Source organism: Chelmon rostratus, chromosome 10, assembly GCF_017976325.1.
Source record: "Chelmon rostratus isolate fCheRos1 chromosome 10, fCheRos1.pri, whole genome shotgun sequence".
Classification (NCBI taxonomy): domain Eukaryota; kingdom Metazoa; phylum Chordata; class Actinopteri; order Chaetodontiformes; family Chaetodontidae; genus Chelmon; species Chelmon rostratus.
The window spans coordinates 6,124,848-6,145,823 of NC_055667.1; the positions used below are offsets into that span (position 1 = coordinate 6,124,848).

At 40.1% G+C, this 20,976-nt stretch overlaps 1 protein-coding gene across 3 annotated transcripts in view; it reads left to right on the plus strand.

The window, feature by feature from the left end:
- Positions 1–20,032, plus strand: part of gnb1a (guanine nucleotide binding protein (G protein), beta polypeptide 1a) — a 36,255-nt gene extending 16,223 nt beyond the window's left edge. Inside the window, exons 1-11 of one of the 3 annotated variants that reach the window (XM_041945214.1) lie at positions 3,935–4,030; positions 5,349–5,455; positions 6,544–6,582; positions 6,896–7,002; positions 10,429–10,492; positions 10,929–11,091; positions 12,623–12,689; positions 13,142–13,343; positions 13,848–14,064; positions 17,180–17,295; positions 17,773–20,032. In XM_041945214.1, coding sequence (XP_041801148.1) covers positions 5,399–5,455; positions 6,544–6,582; positions 6,896–7,002; positions 10,429–10,492; positions 10,929–11,091; positions 12,623–12,689; positions 13,142–13,343; positions 13,848–14,064; positions 17,180–17,286 — 1,023 coding nt within the window. In that variant the 5' untranslated portion in view covers positions 3,935–4,030; positions 5,349–5,398 and the 3' untranslated portion in view covers positions 17,287–17,295; positions 17,773–20,032. Of the gene's footprint in view, positions 1–3,934; positions 4,031–4,652; positions 4,784–5,348; positions 5,456–6,543; positions 6,583–6,895; positions 7,003–10,428; positions 10,493–10,928; positions 11,092–12,622; positions 12,690–13,141; positions 13,344–13,847; positions 14,065–17,179; positions 17,296–17,772 lie in introns of those variants that run through there. The other 2 variants (XM_041945215.1, XM_041945213.1) reach the window with 2 other exon arrangements.
- Positions 20,033–20,976: the final 944 nt, after the last annotated feature.

Here is a 20,976-nt window from a genome sequence, read left to right on the forward strand (position 1 = left end):
GTTACTAACTGACTTGCAACGACAACTGGTCCCAACTGTGTCCTGCTGTATTTCGTACTGTATGTTTCTAGGAGCAGCAAATCAACCTCATCCTAAATGGCACTCTCAAGCACGAGAATATAAGATCCCGCAGAGAAGTGAGTTAGCAGGAACAATCAGACCGTAGAGACGGGATGCATCCCTCCTGAAGACAAGGGGTGGGGCAGCTGGTATCCAAGCAGGAGGGCGTAAATTATTAAATGCACCATCTCTACCCCACCTTTCGAATGCTAGCTTGTGCTTATTACGTGTCTCTGTCTCACAGGTGGCCAATACGTAAAAAATTATAATAATCATAATGGTTTATACTGAAAATATTTCAGCAGTTGATGACCTAGTCCTATACATTTTCCTTTCTCGTACACCACTGTTCAAACTCCCGATGTACATGACGTTTTCTATTCTGCTCTTTTCATGTGCCATGGTAACTGAAAGACATGAAGAAACTTGTTGCAATTTGGGCAGTTTTTGGCAAATATCAAACGTCTGACATATGATCAGTATTATTTTTCAGTATCACAATTAGCATGCCAGCAAATTTCAGTCAAGTTTTTATTATGAAAGTCATTTTACAGTGCATGTTATTGGTAGATGTGCTCTTCTGGTAGTTTTGTCCATTTGCTTTAAGTCCTGGACATGTGCTACAGTGGGGTTACATTTATCTCATCATGAAAAATCATGCTTTAAGTCCGTTGAAGACAAATTCTTGACATTGTTGAAGACCTGAAAATGGCCATGGTCTTTAAAGGAGACGGACAGTAGTCAGAACTGGTATTCCAGTATATGTTGAAAGACAAAATCTGAGTGAGTCTGACCAAAAAAAACAAAACAAACAAACACAAAAAACAGTACAGCAAATAAAGGGTAGTAAAAAGAATGTGTACTTCAAGGGGAAAATGCTAGTGGAAACCCCATCACTGACAACTGTGCTATCATCTGATTGTGTTTGCTGTGCTTGTCAAACATGTTACAGATGACCATTCGGATATTTCCACAGTAGTGGGGCTTTTGTAATTTTATCCCTTGTACATTCATACTGAGAATTACAAGTAGACCCAACAGTGTAATGTAGTGTTGACAACACATTCTCAAAGTTAGATGTTAAATTCTCATCAACATTATATGTTTCACTAGATTGCGTTATGTTGTGTAGCATTTTCTGTGCTGACCCCCTGTAAGATATGTACAGTAGTTTGTACTTTATATGCACATTTGCAAAGCGCATTTGGCTGAAAACCAGAGGAGAAAAGCTTTATTTTGGGAAACCCAGGGCGAAGTAAGTGCGGGCCTCCTCTGCTCAGTCTTTAATGCTTGGAAGCTTACCAAGCCGTGCTCCCCTTCACCAAGGGGTTAATTAGCAGCTCCCCTCCCAATTGTCCTCTGCTTGTTCACTCTCATTAGTTTAATCTGGCTCTGTCCTCCAGCTTGCCTCTCTTGCCTCTATCCTCTTGTGCACCAGAACATCTCACTGCCTGTCCCACTCCTTATGTCATCAGGGTGGGGCTTTTTGTCTACCCCAAAAATCTACTGCCAGACCCCATGAGGCCACCCTTTGATTTATATCTGTTCACACGTGCTACCCTACTGAATTTATTAGGCCTTCGTTTATTTTCATTTTTTATCAACTTTAACTCAGGTCTTTTAATTAACAAGGATATATATATTCAAATGTTAGGGATTAACAGCGCCCTCAGTCTAGTTATCAGAGGCTGATTTTTGACTATTTGTGCAGACAAGGTTAGAAGTTCAGCATGTGTTGCGTGATGCAATTGGACATATTGTCTGTTACTAAGTTCTGTTGTCTGTTCCATTTACGGTGCACATTTATGATTTGAGAACTATAAGACAATTTGTTAAAGGGGTAAGGTTTTCAGCTTTTAAATTGACTTTTAAATTGACTACAAGGAACTATTCCAAAAAAGTTTGAAAAAAAAAAAAAGATTTTTACTGAAAATCCACAAATCCACTGTTCTTATTTGTCACTCCTTTTGTTGGAAAACAAATTTGCAGAAAGGAAGTCCTCTCAGACAATTGTTTTTCTCACCCTGCATAAAGAAACATCTGCAGAAATGTTCCTATTAAGAAGCTCATCTAGCCCATTTGTGTGTTGTGAAAATGAATGGTGCATGCATGATCATTGCAATATGGGAAAGAGAAATGCCAATGAAGTGTGTGGATGTGTGTGTGGGTGTGTGTATGTGTTGGGGGGAGTCAAATTACACTTCCTCTCTCCTTGTCACAGTGTTGTGCTTGAGATGTCGGAGCTGATAGGAGTGGCTGGAAAATGTGAAGTCTGCTTCCCTCCTCCTCTTTCTCCTCCTCCTCCCCCACCACCTCTCTAAAAATAGCTGGCAGAAAGAGAAGGCAGTGAAGTTGAGGCTCTATCTGTTGGGCTGCCAGTGGTTTCAACACTCCCACCACCAGCACAAGGGAAAAAGAGTCCTCTGAATCACACCTCTAATAGTAATTGCCAGTAAAGAGTACTGCCTTATTTTATATTTTTGTCAGTAAGAATTCTTAGATTTCAGGAATTCAAAATTAACCCTGTGAAGAATTTTACCATTTTAGGAACACAGAGACCACTGAGTAAAACATAAAGATTTGTAATCCTGTCATACAAAGCAATCTGAATGTGACATAAATCTACAACCTTTTTAACGGACCAAACAGTGAAATGTTCATGACAGGCTGCATCGATCACCTGACCTCAGCCCAGCTGAGCATGTGTTTCACTTGTTCAAGCCAAAAGTGAAGCCCTGAAAACAAGACAGAAGTTAAGATGGCTGCAGTGCGGGCCTGGCAGAGCATGACAAGGAAAGATAGCAAGCCTTTGTTCATGTAGATGGATAGTAGACTTCACAGTTGTCTAAGTTCAGAAGGTTTCGACCAAATATATGTGAAAATTGTACATTGTACAAAACGTGTACAGTTTAGGCTTTCTTTTTTCCTTTTTTTAATATAAACATCCTCCACATCCACTAGGTTATGTGATATATTTCTGAGTGACTAATGACCACGTCAACCAAATATTTGGTAAAGAAGAATGTGAATTATATCACATCACATATATCCCCAGACAAATTGATTGCCCGAATACCTCGTGAAACAGGTTACGCTGCAAAGTTCATACCACTTGTGTCCTCTGCTGCATTGTCATTTAAAGCCAGAACAGCCAGTGCTTGCTTGCAGATACAATAGATGTTGTTCGCATGTCATAGCAGCCACAAGGCTCATGGGACCAGTCAGCAACCTTTAGCACTGCAGACTCCACCCCCATAGTTCCTGGGCCATGGGAAAGCACTACCTCAAGAGCAAGTATGTTTTTGGGAGCAGGATCTGTGGCCCTTCCAGTGTTAATAAGGAACACTTCAGAAGTGACAGTATTTAGTAACGTGCCTTCGGTATTAAAAAATAAACTAAAATCAACAGCAGTGCCCTTAGGCAAAATGATGGAACCCAACAAAGAAACACACTTTTTAGATTGTAGTACAAGGAGCAAGGTTAGTTTAGCTTTCAGATTTGTAATAATTTGGATATGAAGGACGGAATTGTCAGCAGTAGAAGTGTGGTCGTTGAGTTATTTATACACTGCAGTGTATGAATCACATGAACCTGGACTTCATCAACCAGTGGAACTTGTCCTTGGTCTAATACACATTTTACAATCACTCAGGTTTTACAGTTTGGTAGGTTTTCAGGTTCCAAAATCTGTTGACCCTGCTGATAGCTCTTGTTGTAAAGTCCACTGGTGGGTTACATTACCTCTTACACAGACAAGAATTAGCCAGTGATATTACCATGAGACGTTTTTATCACCAAGATTAGGGGTTAAGGCGCCTTGCTTAGATGCAAACCCATTTAGCAGCACTGGCCAATCAGGTAACAGATAGCCACTCAGATGTGAAGCACTTGAAGGATACGGTGTTCATTCAGAAGGTCTCAGCACTCCCCAGGGCAAAGGACCTAAATCGAAACCCAGAGAAACAGGGAGGTAAGGTGTGTTTGCAGTACCAGTGGTACTGTAGTCAGCTTGTATTTGACAGATAGGTGGTGATGTTACTTTCGCCATTTCCTTTAAGGAAATGTAGTTTTATGAAATTGTGAGGGTAGGTTGTCTTTGGAATGGGTGAGAAGAGCAAAGGAAGACCCCCTTCATGTGCTTCACTGGATGTGGTCACTGAAATTAAAAATCATCCTCGAGTTAACAATTTCAATGGACAGCTGTTTTGGAAAGCTTTGTTTGCTAACGGGCTGTGACTTATACAGGCAATGTTAAAGTTATAATGATTATAGCATTTGCAATGTGTCTTCCATCAGTATCCAATATGTGAACAAGCCTGTAAGCCATACACTAAGTTCATACTTCTTATGATAGTTTTTTTCTTTTTAGTAGACTTTGTCGTCTTTCTATGGGGAGTGAAAGTGTCAGGGCTAAGAGCGTCAACCAGAGGATTGGGGTCAGCGGGATAGCCACTGCTTTTAGGATCATCAGCAGGTTTTGTCTTAACCGGATTTGGCTGGAGGAGCTGAATCAACTGTGTCCCAGGATTACAGGGATGACATTGGAGGAGAGTTTAGAGTCCAGAGGCCAGAGCATTGACAGCTTCACCCAATCTTGGCCATCATCTGAGCACCTTGGGCTTCCAGCAGTGCAGCGAAACCCAAGCTGGTCTCTTAGTCTTCCTCTCTGCTTTCTTTATATCTGGACTCTTAATCCTTGCTTTGTTTTGACAAGCCAGTTGGGGTACGTTCATAGTTCTGTATGGCAGAGTGGATTTATTTTTCTTCTTCTTTTTTTTTTTAAAGTATTTTTGCCTTGGCTGTTGAGGAATGGTTATCAGCTGCTCGCTGTGGCCAAATGTTTGCCCAAGGGTTTGCCATTGTTTGGGAGGGGAGAGAGAACAAATTCAACATCATCCTCAAAATTGTTATCTTAAGCCTAAAGTAGCTGTCGAGTGCCTGTTGCTAAGCAACAGATTCAAACTGGCAAGGACAAGTCTTGAGCTGCCTAGAAAGTGTTGGGCTGTTGTGATTCCCTGTGACTTTGTCTGGGCCTTACAGATCTGATTTAAGAAACACTATGTGATCCTCAGCTGCATTTTGTTGAAGTAACCATGTCCATGAAAGACAAAACGCATAATGTCTCTCCACTTTGGCCATGTGTTTACATGTAATTTGGTGCACTAGCATTCAGAGTGAAAAAGTACATAGTGTAAGTTACTTACTTGTGCATTTTGTGTTTTACTACTAACATTAAATGAGCAGTATGTGGTACGTATGTTGATCCTCTCATTTCTTGTCTCCTCCAGATCAGCAAGAGTCTAGGCGGCGGAGCGAAGCACACCATTAGCAGAGGAAAATGAGTGAACTGGATCAGCTACGCCAGGAGGCTGAGCAGCTCAAGAACCAGATCAGAGTAAGTCCCTCTGTGTCCTCAAGTCTGCCTGTTTTTAGTTTTCCATTAGTTTACAAATCCAAGTTGTCAGTTAAGATATGTGCCCCAGAGACTGATAATTGATAGTGGTGTTGATGACAGTAGACTTTTCTTTCAGAAATTTCCTATTAAGATGCATCTCCATTAATGTTGACATTATAAGGGTATAGCACAAATGAAGCCATTTGCTCAGAGTTAGCCTGCCAGATGAAGGTCTGTCTTGGTTTAAGTGTCTTTTACAGCCCATGACAGTATGTTAGATTGTCAGTGGATTCTCTGAAGCTATTGCCTGCAATGCTGCAAATCAGCCACCTGAGACAGTAGTGGGATGACACTATTCCATCATGAGCCACTGTGCTATATTTCCCACAGTAATGCCGCAGATATTGAAACCTAGAGTGAAAGCTGTCTGCAAAAAGCATGTACAGAGATCCCATTAGCATCATGGTAGTGATGGACAAGAATCCACCTTAATTGTTATGATGCAGAATTTGCCTTTTTTGTCCGCTTGTATTGCCCTGGTAGTTCACCTAGTAGAGTGCGCACCCCGTGTACTGAGGCTGTGTCCTTACTGCAGCGGCATTGGTTTGATTCCAACCAGTGGCCCTTTGCTGCATGTCATCCCTTCTTTCTGCCCCCTTTCCTGCTTCTCTTCAGCTGCACTATTCAAAGGAAGCAGAAACCCGAAACAATAATCTTGAAAAAAAGGTCACTATTATTGCCACTTTGCTCAGTACCTTTTTATGGTGGTGGAGCCCCAGACATAAAAGTGTCAAAGAGGTGAAACTGTCATCTGCAAATACTGTTCAAACCCCGCTGGCTTTTGAACTGCAATATGATGTCAGTTTATGACAGTTATGCATGGCTAAGTAGTTTTGAAAATGTATCCATAATATAACGAGAATGTTATTACTAGTATAGAAACTACACTTTTTCAGTACAGTTTGTCCCATTAACACAACTTGGTTTATTGGTTGGCGCACATTGCACAGACACAGCGTATTGATTCACTGATCTTAAACTAATATTGGAGTGGGCTGAAATAGATTTGACTGATTGTTGTGTTTCAGGATGCCAGGAAAGCGTGTGCGGATGCTACCCTGTCTCAGGTAAGAAATATGTTCATACTATGAGCTTCACTCACAATTATTTATGAATAACTGTAATAAAATATGTAAAGAAAAAAATGAAAAAGAAAGAAAAAAGAGACTAAAATCACCTTCAATAATGGGAAGGTAGTGTTTATGGTGAGTGCAGGATTTGAAGACTGCATTCTTTTTATGTTTTTCTTAGTCATATCTTTAATCGTGCCACCTCACTATGCTACACTGCTTGAAGCTCCAGTGCAAACAGCAGAAAAACAAAACAAAAGCATTTAATGGCATTAAAGTGACGACTTCTTCTCATCTTAATCTCCTTTAGATCACAGCTAACATCGACCCTGTTGGCCGAATTCAGATGCGCACTAGACGGACACTGAGGGGGCATCTGGCTAAAATCTATGCCATGCACTGGGGCACTGACTCGAGGTAATCTCATTCACGTCCGTTCTTTCCATTAACTAAATATTTCATCCCATCAGCCCTGCCCCCTTCACCTAAATGCAAGAAATGGATATAAAAGCAAGCTTGACTGTCTTTGTGCTGGTTACTTCTCCTGAGGGTCCTTGTCAAATCGTGACATTCCATAATGGCTCACTTTTGCATCCAAAAGCAGGTCTTTTTCTTTACATCTGTCCAAAGCGATCTGTCAGATTAACATATACTCAGTGTTCTGACAATTCAACAATAGGATACGTGTGCACATGCACAATAGGTAATGCATTTTGTGTAGAAGCACATTGAGCATGCATCAGGCACTCAATCTTTGAGTGTGTCTGCTGTGTTGTGTGTTTGTGTGCGCTGGGGGTGGGGTATGTGGGTAGGGAAAATACTCAAAATGGAGTCAGCCGTTGTTGAAGCAGTGTTGAGGCTCGATGGCCAAGGCAGATGAAGCAACACTCCTCATTTCACACAAAGCCTTTTCCCTGGAGTTGTACACACCTCTCACCTCAGCAACCAACAAGTTAATCGCTGTGGCGCTGCTGTGCGTCAGTCCACAGAGAACGATGCAAACTGCTATGTCACCTCATCATCCTCCCAGTCATATATCCAAGAAAAAGGCTACCACTGTATATACCCACAGTCAGCTCCTCCTGTTTGTTTGTTTCATCTGTTAATGTTTCACCCCCCAGAGGAGTTGGGGTATTTATTAGACTACCTGCTGAGATTCAGCCACCCAGAAAGAAGGTCACATGAAGATGTTTTGAGCCAGAGTCGAGGCCAAGCGTGGTATTTTTAGCCCAATGGAGGAACTACTTGAATTCAGCCAGGGGTGGGTTTCTAACAGTTTGAGAAAGAATCCCATCAGTTGGTTGCAGTAAGTTCCCCTCATTAGTCAATAATATATTGAGTTAAATGTTCAGAGTCTAGTGCTCTGTGGACCCAACAACCGCACAAGTGTTTATCTTATAAAATGTAAAATGCATGTAAGATGCAATGCTTTGTAGTTATGTTAGTCCATGACATGTTAGTCCTTCAAAACATTATTTTCTGGCAATGGTGGAGTTTTTTTTTTAGAATCTGTATCAAACTACATTGTATTAGCATCAGCAGAGGGAGCTTAAATGTAGAATTTAAGAACCTCCTCCACAGAGTCAGAACGCACGTCCCACATTAAGAGATTTTTTCATTGCCACAGTTATTTGGTTTTTGTTGTTGTTTTTATGGCTCTACTGATAGAAGACTGCTCTTTTCAGAGTTGCCTTGTGTTTCTCAGGTTTGGGATTAAAATGATTTTTTGTAATTAATGTTGATTTCTTAAGAATTAAGTTTTCAGTTGTTTTATTATGTAACCATTGAAGCACACCTGAAATACCACGTCAGCACTGAATTTAATAGGCAGAAATGTTGCAAGCTATATTAATTGGGCATCATTGAAAAAATTATTATGCACCATTTCTATTAGGTAATTAATTTTTGTGTCTCACATAAGCTTTGACTCATCATGGACTCCAGCATCCAACGTTGTTCAATTTAAAAACTCATCACACAGTTGCACACTGTGTGGAAATGAGCTTAGCATGGACCCCATTTCTAATAGCTTAAAAGTCATGCAAAGAATGGCAGACATTAGAAGTAATGGAAAGTGTGTCTACATCTTATGTTCTTTTTCTTTTGCTGTTATTCACTTCAGCTTAACAAAACTGCAGCCGCACACACTCTTCTTGTGTTTGACTGTATCACAGTTACTCAAACAGACCTGATGAATGGTGAGCAAGCTGTGAATTTGTTTACTCAAAATCAGGTTTTTGTTCAGTTTGAGAAAAAAAGAGCAACAAATTCAATGAACATGGTTTGATTTGTTCATCTTACAAATCATTGAGTCTCTGTTCCCAACCTTGTTTATGGCAGAGCTCTGTTGTGATTAAAAAATGAACACCTCAAAGCATTGCATCATCATCTCCCAGCTGACACACAAACTCACTCCCTCACTCACGCTTAGTTAATATGGGGCCTAATCTGCAGTTGGTACAAGTTCCTGCTTTTGATGTCATCCTAAACTTTGATTTTTTGATTTTAGTGTGTTCATTTAAAGTCTGGGAAGCTGATGCCGCATTTTCTTCTACACTAAAATTCCCAGCACAGACCATTCTGTCCGTGGCTTATTATCTACTGGAGTGTGCACATGTGAGCACGTTCCTGCCAGCCCAGTAGTTAAGATTTGCATAGTCCCAGCAGGCCTTGGTGTGTTCACTCCTTTTCCTGTTCCTATGTGCATTGGGGCCGTCACTGTGGTTACTCTTGTTGGATTCACCCAGATAGCAGCACACAGCCACAAAGGTACCTGAGAGCTGCCTCCTGAATGAAAAAGCAGGGATTCTAACGATTCCTGTCTAGAATGACTATGCTTAGCATGCAGACTCTGCAGATTATGTTTTTGAGGCACATAAAATATTGAAAGTAAATAAATGGTCTGAAAAGTACTTAATGCTGTATTAGAAATACCCAGAAATTAATCACTGTGCCTCAGATCCATTTAAGGATTAGCACAGTCCATTCTGTGGAATAGTAGGATGTTGGTATAGCAGTAGCTATAAAATAATGTGGTCATGTATTAACTTGGTAGACAGGTGCTGGATTAAAAGCTTTTAAATTCATTACCAAGCATGTTTTGACTGTTTAAACTTTATACATTATGGTGCTTGTTTATTCGTCAATCCAGGTTGTTGAATCTGCTGTTGTGACTTTTGCAGTTTTTCTTGTCTGTTGTGACAAAAGTTGAAGTTGACTCTGCACTACAAAATTCAATTTGCATCTTTTATGGACTTTTCAATGTTTAGCTCCCATGATGGGGCCTCAACAAGCCCTCCATCTCTCCTCTTACATATGCTGACAGCTATTTGGATCACCTGACCTGGATCACTTGCTATTAGTTGTCATATTCACTCATACAACAGTACATTGTCAGGCATGTTTTGTCCCCAGCTACAATAACATATAATATCCATCCATCCATCTGTACTACTGTTTGGATAGTGACATTACTTTCATTATGTTGGGTCTGTATTTCATCACATTGAATTTGAAATGAAACAGTAAATTTGAGGTCAGATTTCTTGCTTTATAGGTGGCCTAACCTTGTAGGAATTGTACCGTTTTTATGTACACATTCTCCCTAATTGTTGTACAGTAGAGATAGACACAGAGGCTTCAGTTCCCACACTGTATACCCAGTATGTATACAAACACCCTCAAATGAAAGTGAGCGCAAAAGAATTGTGTCCCTGGCCAAACAGTTATGTACTGCAGTGTAATTTCACATCATGCAACACACAGAAAACCTTTTCCACAAATTACAAGGGTCTGGTCATTTTAAATTGCCCCGTAGTTTAATTATATTTTTTTCCTCATCAGGCTTTTGGTCAGCGCCTCCCAGGACGGCAAACTAATTATTTGGGACAGCTACACCACAAACAAGGTACAAACTCCATGTTTCTTTTTTGTGTGCATGTGTGACTGAACTGTAATAATTCAAAGCTATATTGTTAAAACAATGAAATATTCAAGGCACATGTCAGCATCATGATAGAGCAAAATGAGGTAATAAGATGACATCATAGAACACCAGCTTGGCAAAAGGCAATTGGATCTCAAATCAAAAAGGCAAAATATAAACTACCATTGGCTAATGAGATTGAAATCTTTTACAGTTTGTTATAGATTGACAAAGTGCTGAGTTCATTATAAAACAATTGATGTGTTTGAGGGTGCCAAGTGATGCTATTTATAGTGGGTATTGTGCCCTTGAAAGGTTAAGTTAATATTGCAGACAGACTTTGTCACATGCCCTCCCCCTCTCTATCCCATCTGTCACTGCATACTATCTAATATTAAATCTTCCTCCTCTCTTCCAGGTCCACGCCATCCCGTTGCGCTCCTCCTGGGTGATGACGTGCGCCTATGCTCCTTCTGGGAACTACGTTGCCTGTGGAGGCCTGGACAACATCTGCTCCATCTACAACCTGAAGACCCGTGAGGGAAACGTGCGTGTCAGCCGTGAGCTGGCCGGACACACAGGTAGGCTGGACACATCCATTAGCATTTCCCAATCAATCCCAGGATTTTTTGATGGTCAGATCTGCCTGCCAGTAGATCATATTTTCACAGATACTCAATATCTACTTGTAGATGCTTATCAGAATAGTACTACAGGGAACTTTTGGATGTTATGAATCAATGTTCAACCTACTCTAGCATCTGCATATATTGCCAAGATGGCAGCAAGAAGTAAATGGAAAACTTGAAGCATCAATAGACAACAACTGGCATGATCATGTTCACCCAGCCAGTGTGCACTGCTTTCTACAAAAGGATACCTAAAGGACAAGAGAGGTCCACAATCTCATCTTGTCATATTGTTAAGAGTTTGATGCATTTCACACTTGAGTTTCAATTAGTGTCTTCCCTTGGTTGGAGAAAAGATCATACCCAATTCTAATAAAACTGGGTGTATTCAGGTTGTGAGGTCGGGACACTTTGACTGATGAGTGTATTGTACATATTTCTACCTCCTGCAGACAATCAGTCAAGTGTAAGCCGTTGAACTGTTTGCTGTATGTTTTTTTTCTTGTGTCAACCCCATGTGACTGGCATAAACCAAATTATTCTTACACCCGAGAGATGCCAGTCACATGTGTGCTTTCTCCATAAAAGCAGGAGTTGGTCGAGCCGTATCCCAGCTCAAACTAATGAAAGTGTTGAGCTCTTAGGCAAGGAGCATTCATCTGATCAGTGTCACATGATGCAGGAAGTGTGTCAGCATTTTAGTTCTAGTTCCCTCGCTATAGGGAGGGGTATGTACACTCTGCCAGCCAGTAAAGGATGAATCAAATGGAAGCAAGTCATGAACCAGGAGATATCCTACAGCTTTTTTATGTGGCTGGTAGTGAATTAGTCAATTCATCTCCCCCACATCCAGCACGCAAAGCAATCTCTGACAATTTCTTCCTCTGTGTAGACTGTAAGGAAATTAAGCCTCTCCTTCTTAAAGGCTAATTCCAGTATTTTTCAACCTGGGCCCTATTTTTACATATTTTGGCATCTTAATGACTTAATGGGTAAAAAAAAATGGAATCCAGGAAACCAGGAGATCACCTCAGCTGGCAGCTGTGAAATGTGCTGTGATGGCTGCAAGCATTATCTTTGAGGGCAACCGTGCCCATCAAAGTACGTCCACTAAATGTGTTTATTTTGTCACTGACAGGCTCAGATTGTTTCATTTTGTGTCAGACGTTTTGTCATTTTACTTTGCAAATCGTTGGAAACACACCTCATTCAAACTCGACAGAAACAAAATAAAACTCATCAAAACATTTGGTTAGTGTTTCCACTATTCCAATAATCAACAACTCTAGTTTTTTTAGAATAAACTGTAAAAAAAAGTTCACAAAGTTAGATGTGAAAATGTATAAATTATGAGAGTCACAAGAAGGAGATCGGGCAGTGGGGAAAACAGAGAGAGACAGAATAATACTCTGATTGTAATACTATAGAAAAGACAGTCCATCATAAATGAGTTTTTCAATCATTTTGTTTGATTCCCCCCCAGGTTACCTGTCCTGCTGTCGCTTCCTGGATGACAACCAGATTGTCACTAGCTCTGGAGACACCACCTGGTGCGTTGTGGTACTACACCCAATTCAATCCAATGCAACACCCCACCATGAACTACAGCTTCAAAAATCACCATAGAGTTAGCACAATTTAATCAAAAATAATGCAGTATAAACTTCAGATATATTATTAGTTGCAGGACTATTGTATTTGTTTGCATTCATTTATAATTTGTTCCTATATTTAGTCCGCCCTGTGTAGATTTTTCTGTCACCAGTATTTGTGGAAACATTACAGCCATGCCAGTTTTCCAATATTGAAGCTACCATTAAAAGCCAGGTTAAACTAAAACCCAAAGTGCTGCGTCTGCCTCAGCTAGATAGACTTTCTACCAGCACTGTGTAATGGGTCAATTAGGTTTCTTCTCGAATGACACTTTAAAAATTTCAAATCACTCTAGATATTTTGTGTAGGGCCGCTATAATTTGACGATGTTCTTTCTGCTCTCTTGCAGTGCTCTGTGGGACATTGAGACTGGTCAGCAGACAACTACATTTGCTGGTCACACCGGTGATGTCATGAGTCTCTCTCTGGCGCCCGACACCAGGCTGTTTGTCTCTGGAGCCTGCGATGCCTCAGCCAAGCTCTGGGACATCAGAGAAGGAATGTGTCGACAGACCTTCACTGGCCATGAGTCGGACATCAATGCTATCTGCGTAAGGCCATACACACACAGACACACACACTAGCATGTTATATACTAATCATATCTGGGTGTCAAGTCTCAAGTCATTCAAGGCATGTCTATGTAAAGTCTGTCAGAGCACGTCTCAGGTAATGTTCAGGTAAAGTTTAATAAGCTAATTGTAAATCAAGCTGCAGATTGTTCACGTCTGTGGATGCCGACCATTACAATGACGCTGAGTTGTTTTTTTTTACATAGCTGAGACCATGTCCTTTCAATGCATTTCAGTGGAACTACTGGAACTTCCTGCTGCAAACTTTATGCTACAAGATGAAACACCAGGAGTCTGTAGTTGTGCTTTCTAAATATTTTTTACCAGAATAGCCATCCATACACTGTGCTCTTTCATAGATGACAAGAAAGACTCTGAAAAAAAAAATTAAGTGATTTTGTGCCACATAAAGGCATATGTATAATGTGCTGCGGATGGATGCACAGATCAATACTGAAAAATCTCTCTTGACCTTTGTTGCAGTTCTTCCCCAATGGCAATGCCTTTGCCACGGGCTCAGACGACGCTACCTGCCGGCTGTTTGACCTGCGTGCTGACCAGGAGCTGATGGTTTACTCACATGACAACATCATCTGCGGCATCACCTCCGTGGCATTCTCCAAGAGTGGGCGCCTACTGCTGGCTGGCTACGACGATTTCAACTGCAACGTCTGGGACACTTTGAAGGCCGACCGTGCAGGTAAGCCACCACATGGCACGAAAGAGCTCAACGAGATGAATAAGTTGTGCTGATGTACTGCCCCATGTCAAAACGCATCATGTTTTTGTTGCATACACGCATCAAAAACAGACCTGACAGACACTTATCTTTGGTGAGTCAGCAGTTCCTTGGACAAATAACTGCCCTAAAACATTTTTTTTTAATAAATGATCAATTGATGGTGTATTTTCACCTCGAACTCTGTTGATTTCTCTTGGTTGGTGTTTTTTCTGGAGGGCAATTGGCTTGATATGCCATGATGTCAAATTTTTCCAGGTCTGCTCCATTACAGTGGTAGCAGCTGTCTGACTAACCAGCAGTAAATGTCAGACTTCAGCCCTAGTCAAAACTGTGTGGTGGAGATGTGGGGAGAATCTGAGCATATCCTGTCCCTGCAGGATCTTGATCCGGGTGTCAGTCACCCTCCACCACAGCCTGTTTTCTAAAATGTAAATCCGATTGGTGCAGTGCAGCAGTGAACACGGGCAGTAGAGGAAATGAAAAGATGAGGAATGTGGAAAACATAATCTGTCCACACTTTGAGCTCTGTTTTCACACCTCTGTGCACCTGGCCAGTTGCTGCAGAAGGTGGGTGTGGCTCTCACATTCTCACTGGTTTTGGAAAGTTAGACATATTGGGTGGCCACCAACCACACTACACCACCAGCCCAGTTTTTCCACTGCTTTCAGGCATCCAAACAGCACAGCATGATGTACTGAAGTGTTTACTGTATCTTCACTCCTTGCTGAATGACACAGGAATGTTTTCTGAGGTGTGTTGTTAGGCAAGTAGAAAACCACTAGCTGAAGGAGAGGTACCTGAAGCATGTTGAGTGATAGTGTGTATACCAAAAGGTAAATTACAGGTGTTTATCATAGATTCAGACCTGTGAGATGCCCTACATGTGGATATTTGCTTTACTGCAAGATGAGGCAGGTTTTAGAGTAAACAAAGGAAACATACGAATTAGTATGCCATGAAGCCATCATGAATCTCATCAAAATGCCACATCAGATGTATTTATATATAGTGATATATAATATAATGCATAAATACATCAACTGTGACAGACTCACATTGTGTTGGGAAGGAGCCTCAGTCATAATGGAGGTGGACAACATGACAGCTCAATACCTCCTTTTTAATCAAAATGATACATGATGATTATTAATCCACTGCGACACATCCAAAATTCTGAGTGCTGTTGTCACAGGTTGGCTACAGATGTGTTATTTACAATATGTACTAATCCTGTTTAGACTGCTGATTGCAAATATTTAACAGATCCTATATGTTTTATTGAACATTTCAGACATACAAGTTGGCTTATATGTCTAAAATTACACATGGTTATGTGCATTAGGTTTCATTGTTGCGGAACGTCTTATACTATTTCCCTATTCTACTAAGGTATCAACCTGATATCTGTGCAATTAAGTTTATTGTGATTAGTCTAACTGTAAATTTAAAATATGTTTGGGTAAATTAGTTTATTCAAGTATACACATCCAGTGTCGTACAGTGCCTTAGCCTAGACTTTGTCATGATGCGACCGCATATTTTTTATTTCGATATCTGCATCTGGAAAGTCAAACAGCTGGTTAGTCAATTTCCTGTTAAAAACTACAACATAAGGCAGCTGAATGTTTCCAAATGAAGTTGTGAAAAGCTTTGAGTGGTACCAGTCAGGGAAAGGATGCAAAAAAATCTTCCAGGCGGCCACCAAGATGTGTGTGGACACTCTGCAGGGCTCCATGGCTGCAGTGGGAGATGCTTTCATACTACAGCTCTTGCCTGGTGCACAAGTTGCAGTTTATGCTTGTTGAAAAGAACTCACATGACATCCGGACTAGTGTTTGCCAGAAGGCAACTCTGCAACACTGGGAAATAAAGTGGAGGAATATATTGTGCTATGATCAGACAAAAGTTAGCATTTGGCCTTCACACTAAATGTTATATTTGGTGAACATCATGCATCAGTAGGAACACACAGGCCCTGTGAGGCTTGCGAAGGTAGAGAGTAGCATATATGCAGAAAAATATATAAAAATCCTTGAGGGAAAAGCTGCTCGCAGCAAGACAACCTGAAACATAAAGCTGAAGCTACACAGGAATGGCTTCAAAAAAACTTAAATGTCCTGGAGTGGCCAAGTCAAATTTTTGTAGGCCGTGTTCAGGTTAAGTCTCACGACATCACCAGTGTGGCCAAGTCAGAGACGTCATTCCCAATCCAAAATATGTGGCAGGACTTAATACAGTGTTAGTGATTACCTTTATCAGCACTTACATACTTTTTCTATTTAAAGTGTACAATGAAGGGGAATCGTTTATCCTTGGTGATACAGGAGCAGGTTGTGAGGAATTTGGACTTGTATTGACTAAATTTAAGATGGCAACCCTTCTCTTTTTTTGTTTTAACTTTTTCGAGTCCAGTTTTGATGCTAGCAGTTCCATATTGATTATGGTGTCGGTATCGGGCAAAACAGGAGAAGATCCATTGTTTTGTTTTGTTTTGTCCACAGTATAAAAGACATTTATATACATCTGGGAGAGCAGCAAGCATCACCTGCTCCAGCAGTGAAGAGCCCCTATGCAGGCATGAATACTTTACAGCTATTGACTGCATAGTGGGATAGGGATCAGAGGAGGCCCACATCTGAGCGGGCTTTTTCAAACACGCAAGCACATACACACACACACAGATATGCACATATGTGATCCATTGGTGGGTGGAATATTGACTATTAGCATATTGGGCCAGTATTAGCCTTCAGTAATCATCTAAAAGCCAAATTCATGCTGCCGTTTGTGGTTTGAACCAAACAACCAGATCAGATCAGGCTGGCAGGTGTTAGGCCCCGGAAGCTGCTTCTTATGACCTTTTATCACACTTTAATCTATGCTTCAGCTTTTAGAAATCAGACCAGGTTTCCACTATTTCCTGTTTGGAAATTATGGACTTACAGTTTTGTCACTTGCAGTACGGTCTGATAGCCATTAAATGGGTCTTTATATCCACATCTAATTTACCATGTGCTGTCCATCAGACAGAGCAGGTTTGTTGCTGTGTCTCAGCCTGTGGTGTCTCTGCAGGTGTCCTGGCTGGTCATGATAACCGGGTGAGCTGCTTGGGTGTGACCGATGACGGAATGGCAGTGGCAACAGGGTCCTGGGACAGCTTCCTCAAGATCTGGAACTAGTGTCTGAAGGTAAATGAAAGACTAGATGGACTGTTCTCTGATGTGCAACAGTGAATGACAGAGTCAGAGTAATGTTTTAGTAACAGCATCAGCCACATGGGACCTCGTGTAGAGTTTGCTTCTACTGCCATCTGGTGGTTGGAAAGGAGGGTACAACATATCAAACATAATGTCGAATCAGCTACACAGAGGAATTGTTATACCTGAGGGCCTGAGTGTTTACTGTTTCAAACTGTTTTTCATAGCTTCAGAAATGCCTTTTCACATCTTTAAGTCACGTGATATTGACTCTTAAATATTATACACAAACGCGGGTAAAATCAATGTGTTTGCAGTTTTAGTCTGCAGTAAGTGCAAATCACACTGGGAGAACATGATATGCACATATGGTCAACCCTTGATTTAAATAATTTCACGGTTGCTTGACCAACAAGTGATTTCCCTGAATATGATAACTAAATATGTTTTTCTTCCATTTGTTTCCAGATGGCATCTGGACTCCAAAGTTGAGTGGAAGACCATTCCAACATCACAATGTTCAATTTTATTGCATATCCAATCTTTTCAAAAACACCATGATACTGACTCCAAACACCCCAAAAAACTATCAAGGGCAAGAATTCTCTCTCTCTCTCTCTCCTTCTCATTTAAAAGAGCACAATTGTCTGTCACTCATTCAGCTACAAAAAAATCTAAAAGAAAAAAAAAAGCTTGAGGAATTTAGTGGTTTCAAAATGGAACGGAGGGGGAAATTGTGCATCCCTCCCATGACCATGGTCTGGTATTGTAGTAAGTGAAAATACAAACACCCCATCGCCGCCGCTGCCGCCACCACCACCACCAAGCAAACGTGTCCTGCGTCCTCATTATACACAGGTCTGAGTGAAGGTTATTACATGACAGTGATCTAATTCTGAATAGCTTTTTGGCCATGTTTGTTTTTGTTTCTTTGTTGGATCATTCTTATTTTTTTGTTAAAGAGAAGTAGATCAGTGAACTGTCAGTTAATGTTTAAAATGAGGATCAAAGCTTTGTTTTATTTCCTAGTCTTTACACATTTTAGAAAATGTTTTTAAGTTGGAAACTAAAAGAAACCTCCAGATCACGTCATTTTAAATCCAGCTTTATCCCACTGGAGAACAAAGTGAGAGAATTGAGCTTCAACAGGGAGTCCTCAGCCACTTCTGGCCCTTCTGTATATTTAGACCCATGATACTTTTACTGTTTCTTTTTTTTCCAGTGTAGTCCACAAATCTTTGTTTGCACAAAAATTAAACTTTGCATATATAGAATAATGTCTAAAGAAAAAAAAGTTAACTAACCAAGCACATGCTGTTTATGATAATGAATGCTCGTTTTTAAAACGAAAAACAAAAAAAAAAAAAAACCATTTTAACCATTCTTACACCTTTTTGTCTGGCGACAGTGTAGAATAATTAAATGAAGATTAACCCATCGGATCATAATCCACCCCTCCCCCCTTTTTTATTCATTTTGTTTTTCCTCCTTTAATTAAGTTTTGTTTCCCCTGGTTTCTGTTGCCCGTGGTTGGGACCGGTGATGTGATTTGGTTGGGTAGGGAATACCTCCACTTTAGCCCGGTTACAATCCGGACGTTTCTCTTTTAACAGAGGTGCCCATTCCGTGCTTGGAAATGCAGTTACTACTCTGTGAATGACATGTTGTATAAATCAATGTTTGAAAATAATGATATTGAAACTTTTTAAGTTAAAAACGAAAAAAAAAAAGATTTTGGTTGTCTGCCATGGGTGGGTTATCTCTTAGAATCGCATGCTGTAGAATTGCTTAAAAAGGTGCATATGGAATTAAGTCCTTTGATGTTTTTCTTTAAGAAAATAACCTGTTGAATATATCAATACAATGGTATTTATATTTTTCTCTTTTTTTTCCTTTTTTTCCCTTTTTTTTCTTTTTTTTCTTTTTGTTTTTGGCTACTCTGTGCATACATGATTCAACTAAAATGTCAAAGCTATGCACTTGAGAAGCAAACCCTGCAACATATACGGTTACTTGGTCCATACTTGGGAGGGATTCCACAAATTAAGAAGTAACGTAAATGTTTAAATTGTACACACATGCATACGTACATTCATTCACCTAAACATACACAATCTCAAATGGAACAAATAAATTTTCATTCCTTCTGTAGCAAACAAAATTCCACTTACAAAGAAAAACATTTTATAACAGGTTTTTTTCTGTCCTTTAATAAAAAATGAAAAAAAAAATCTTGCAGCATCTGAATGGCAGAATTTTCTGTTGTTCCCTTCTTGTAAACAGAGACGCTCTTTCTTTAGCAGTAGTGACATTTTTTCCATTCTGTTTTTTCTCTGCGACATTCTGTACAAAAAATGTGCTGTAATTGTGCGTTAGGCCTGGAGTTGGCAAAAAATAAAATGAAATAAAAAATATTAAAAATTAATTAAATTCCCTTTCCTTTTCTCTCTTTCTCCATCAAATAACTGTAGAGCTCTGCACCCCCACTGTTCCCTTTTCACCTTTTGTATTTAATTTTAAAGTCAGTCAGTGTACAACCGAAAGCTGGATGCAAGATAGAAACTATATTAAAATGTACTGTTATTTAAGATGTAATAAAAAGCAGTTTGAGATGACCTCCTGTGTTGAGTGTGATTCACTTAGAGCGGTTACCACTGAAGCTAGAATGTTGCAGACTGTTTGGTTTCCTTGTAATTATGTTCAAGTCAAATAAACAATTTCTTATCCACTGTTGAATCAGCCTGGCTCCTCTTTACAATCATTTGCACACAGTTACTTTTGTCTTTGCATGAGGGCAGCCATGAAGTTTGTTCATCAGCCTTTACACTGACTACATTGGGACACCTTATAGTCTTGTTTGTATGTGTGATTATTGTGAAGATTGAAACTGCAGATTGACTTGTGTTTAGCTGTATCAGTAAACTGTCAGGTCTTAAATGCCTTGCTTAAGGGTGTTTCTCTCATTAGTATCTTAATTTTTCAGCCTTTCCCGTAGGTGCTGGTCCCTGTTAAACATTAAACACCAGGTTTATGCTTGGAAATACTACTGGACCTTTTTTTTCGCCCCTATTGGAGTACAAAATCTAAAAAGTCAGTTTTAGCCAGATGGGGAAAAAAAAGCTTGTATACAGGAGAGTAAATAATCTATATTGTTTTATCCTAAGCACTCCCTATTTATGATCATGGATTAGCAGTTTGTGCCAGAAAACTGAAAATCCTGTTTGTCTCTGTGGAGATAACACTTTGAGTGAAGCAGTAATACTGCATGTTAAATGGTTTAATCAGAAACCCTTCATTTTAAATCACATACCCTAGCCTATGTTAGAATTTAAGAAGAAAATCAGAGAAAAAGAGAAAGACAGTCCTGTTGGTCAGTGGCTATTTTAATGTGCTCAGATTTGAATGGGCCTAAAGCAGCTGTGCTTATTTGAAACATTTTATGATGAATGACCGGCAGGTAACGTTATTTTACAAGATGAAATTGTCGATGTGACATGTTCAATACTGATCTGAGATTTTTATTCATCTTGTTGTATAGCGGTTTACTGAGCTTGTCTAAAATACAATGAATAAACAACAAACTCTTAAATGTATGGCCCAGACCAGTTGCATATTTGGGAGACAGGAACCCAGAGTACGTCAGATTGGATGACCAACAGAACAAACTGTCCC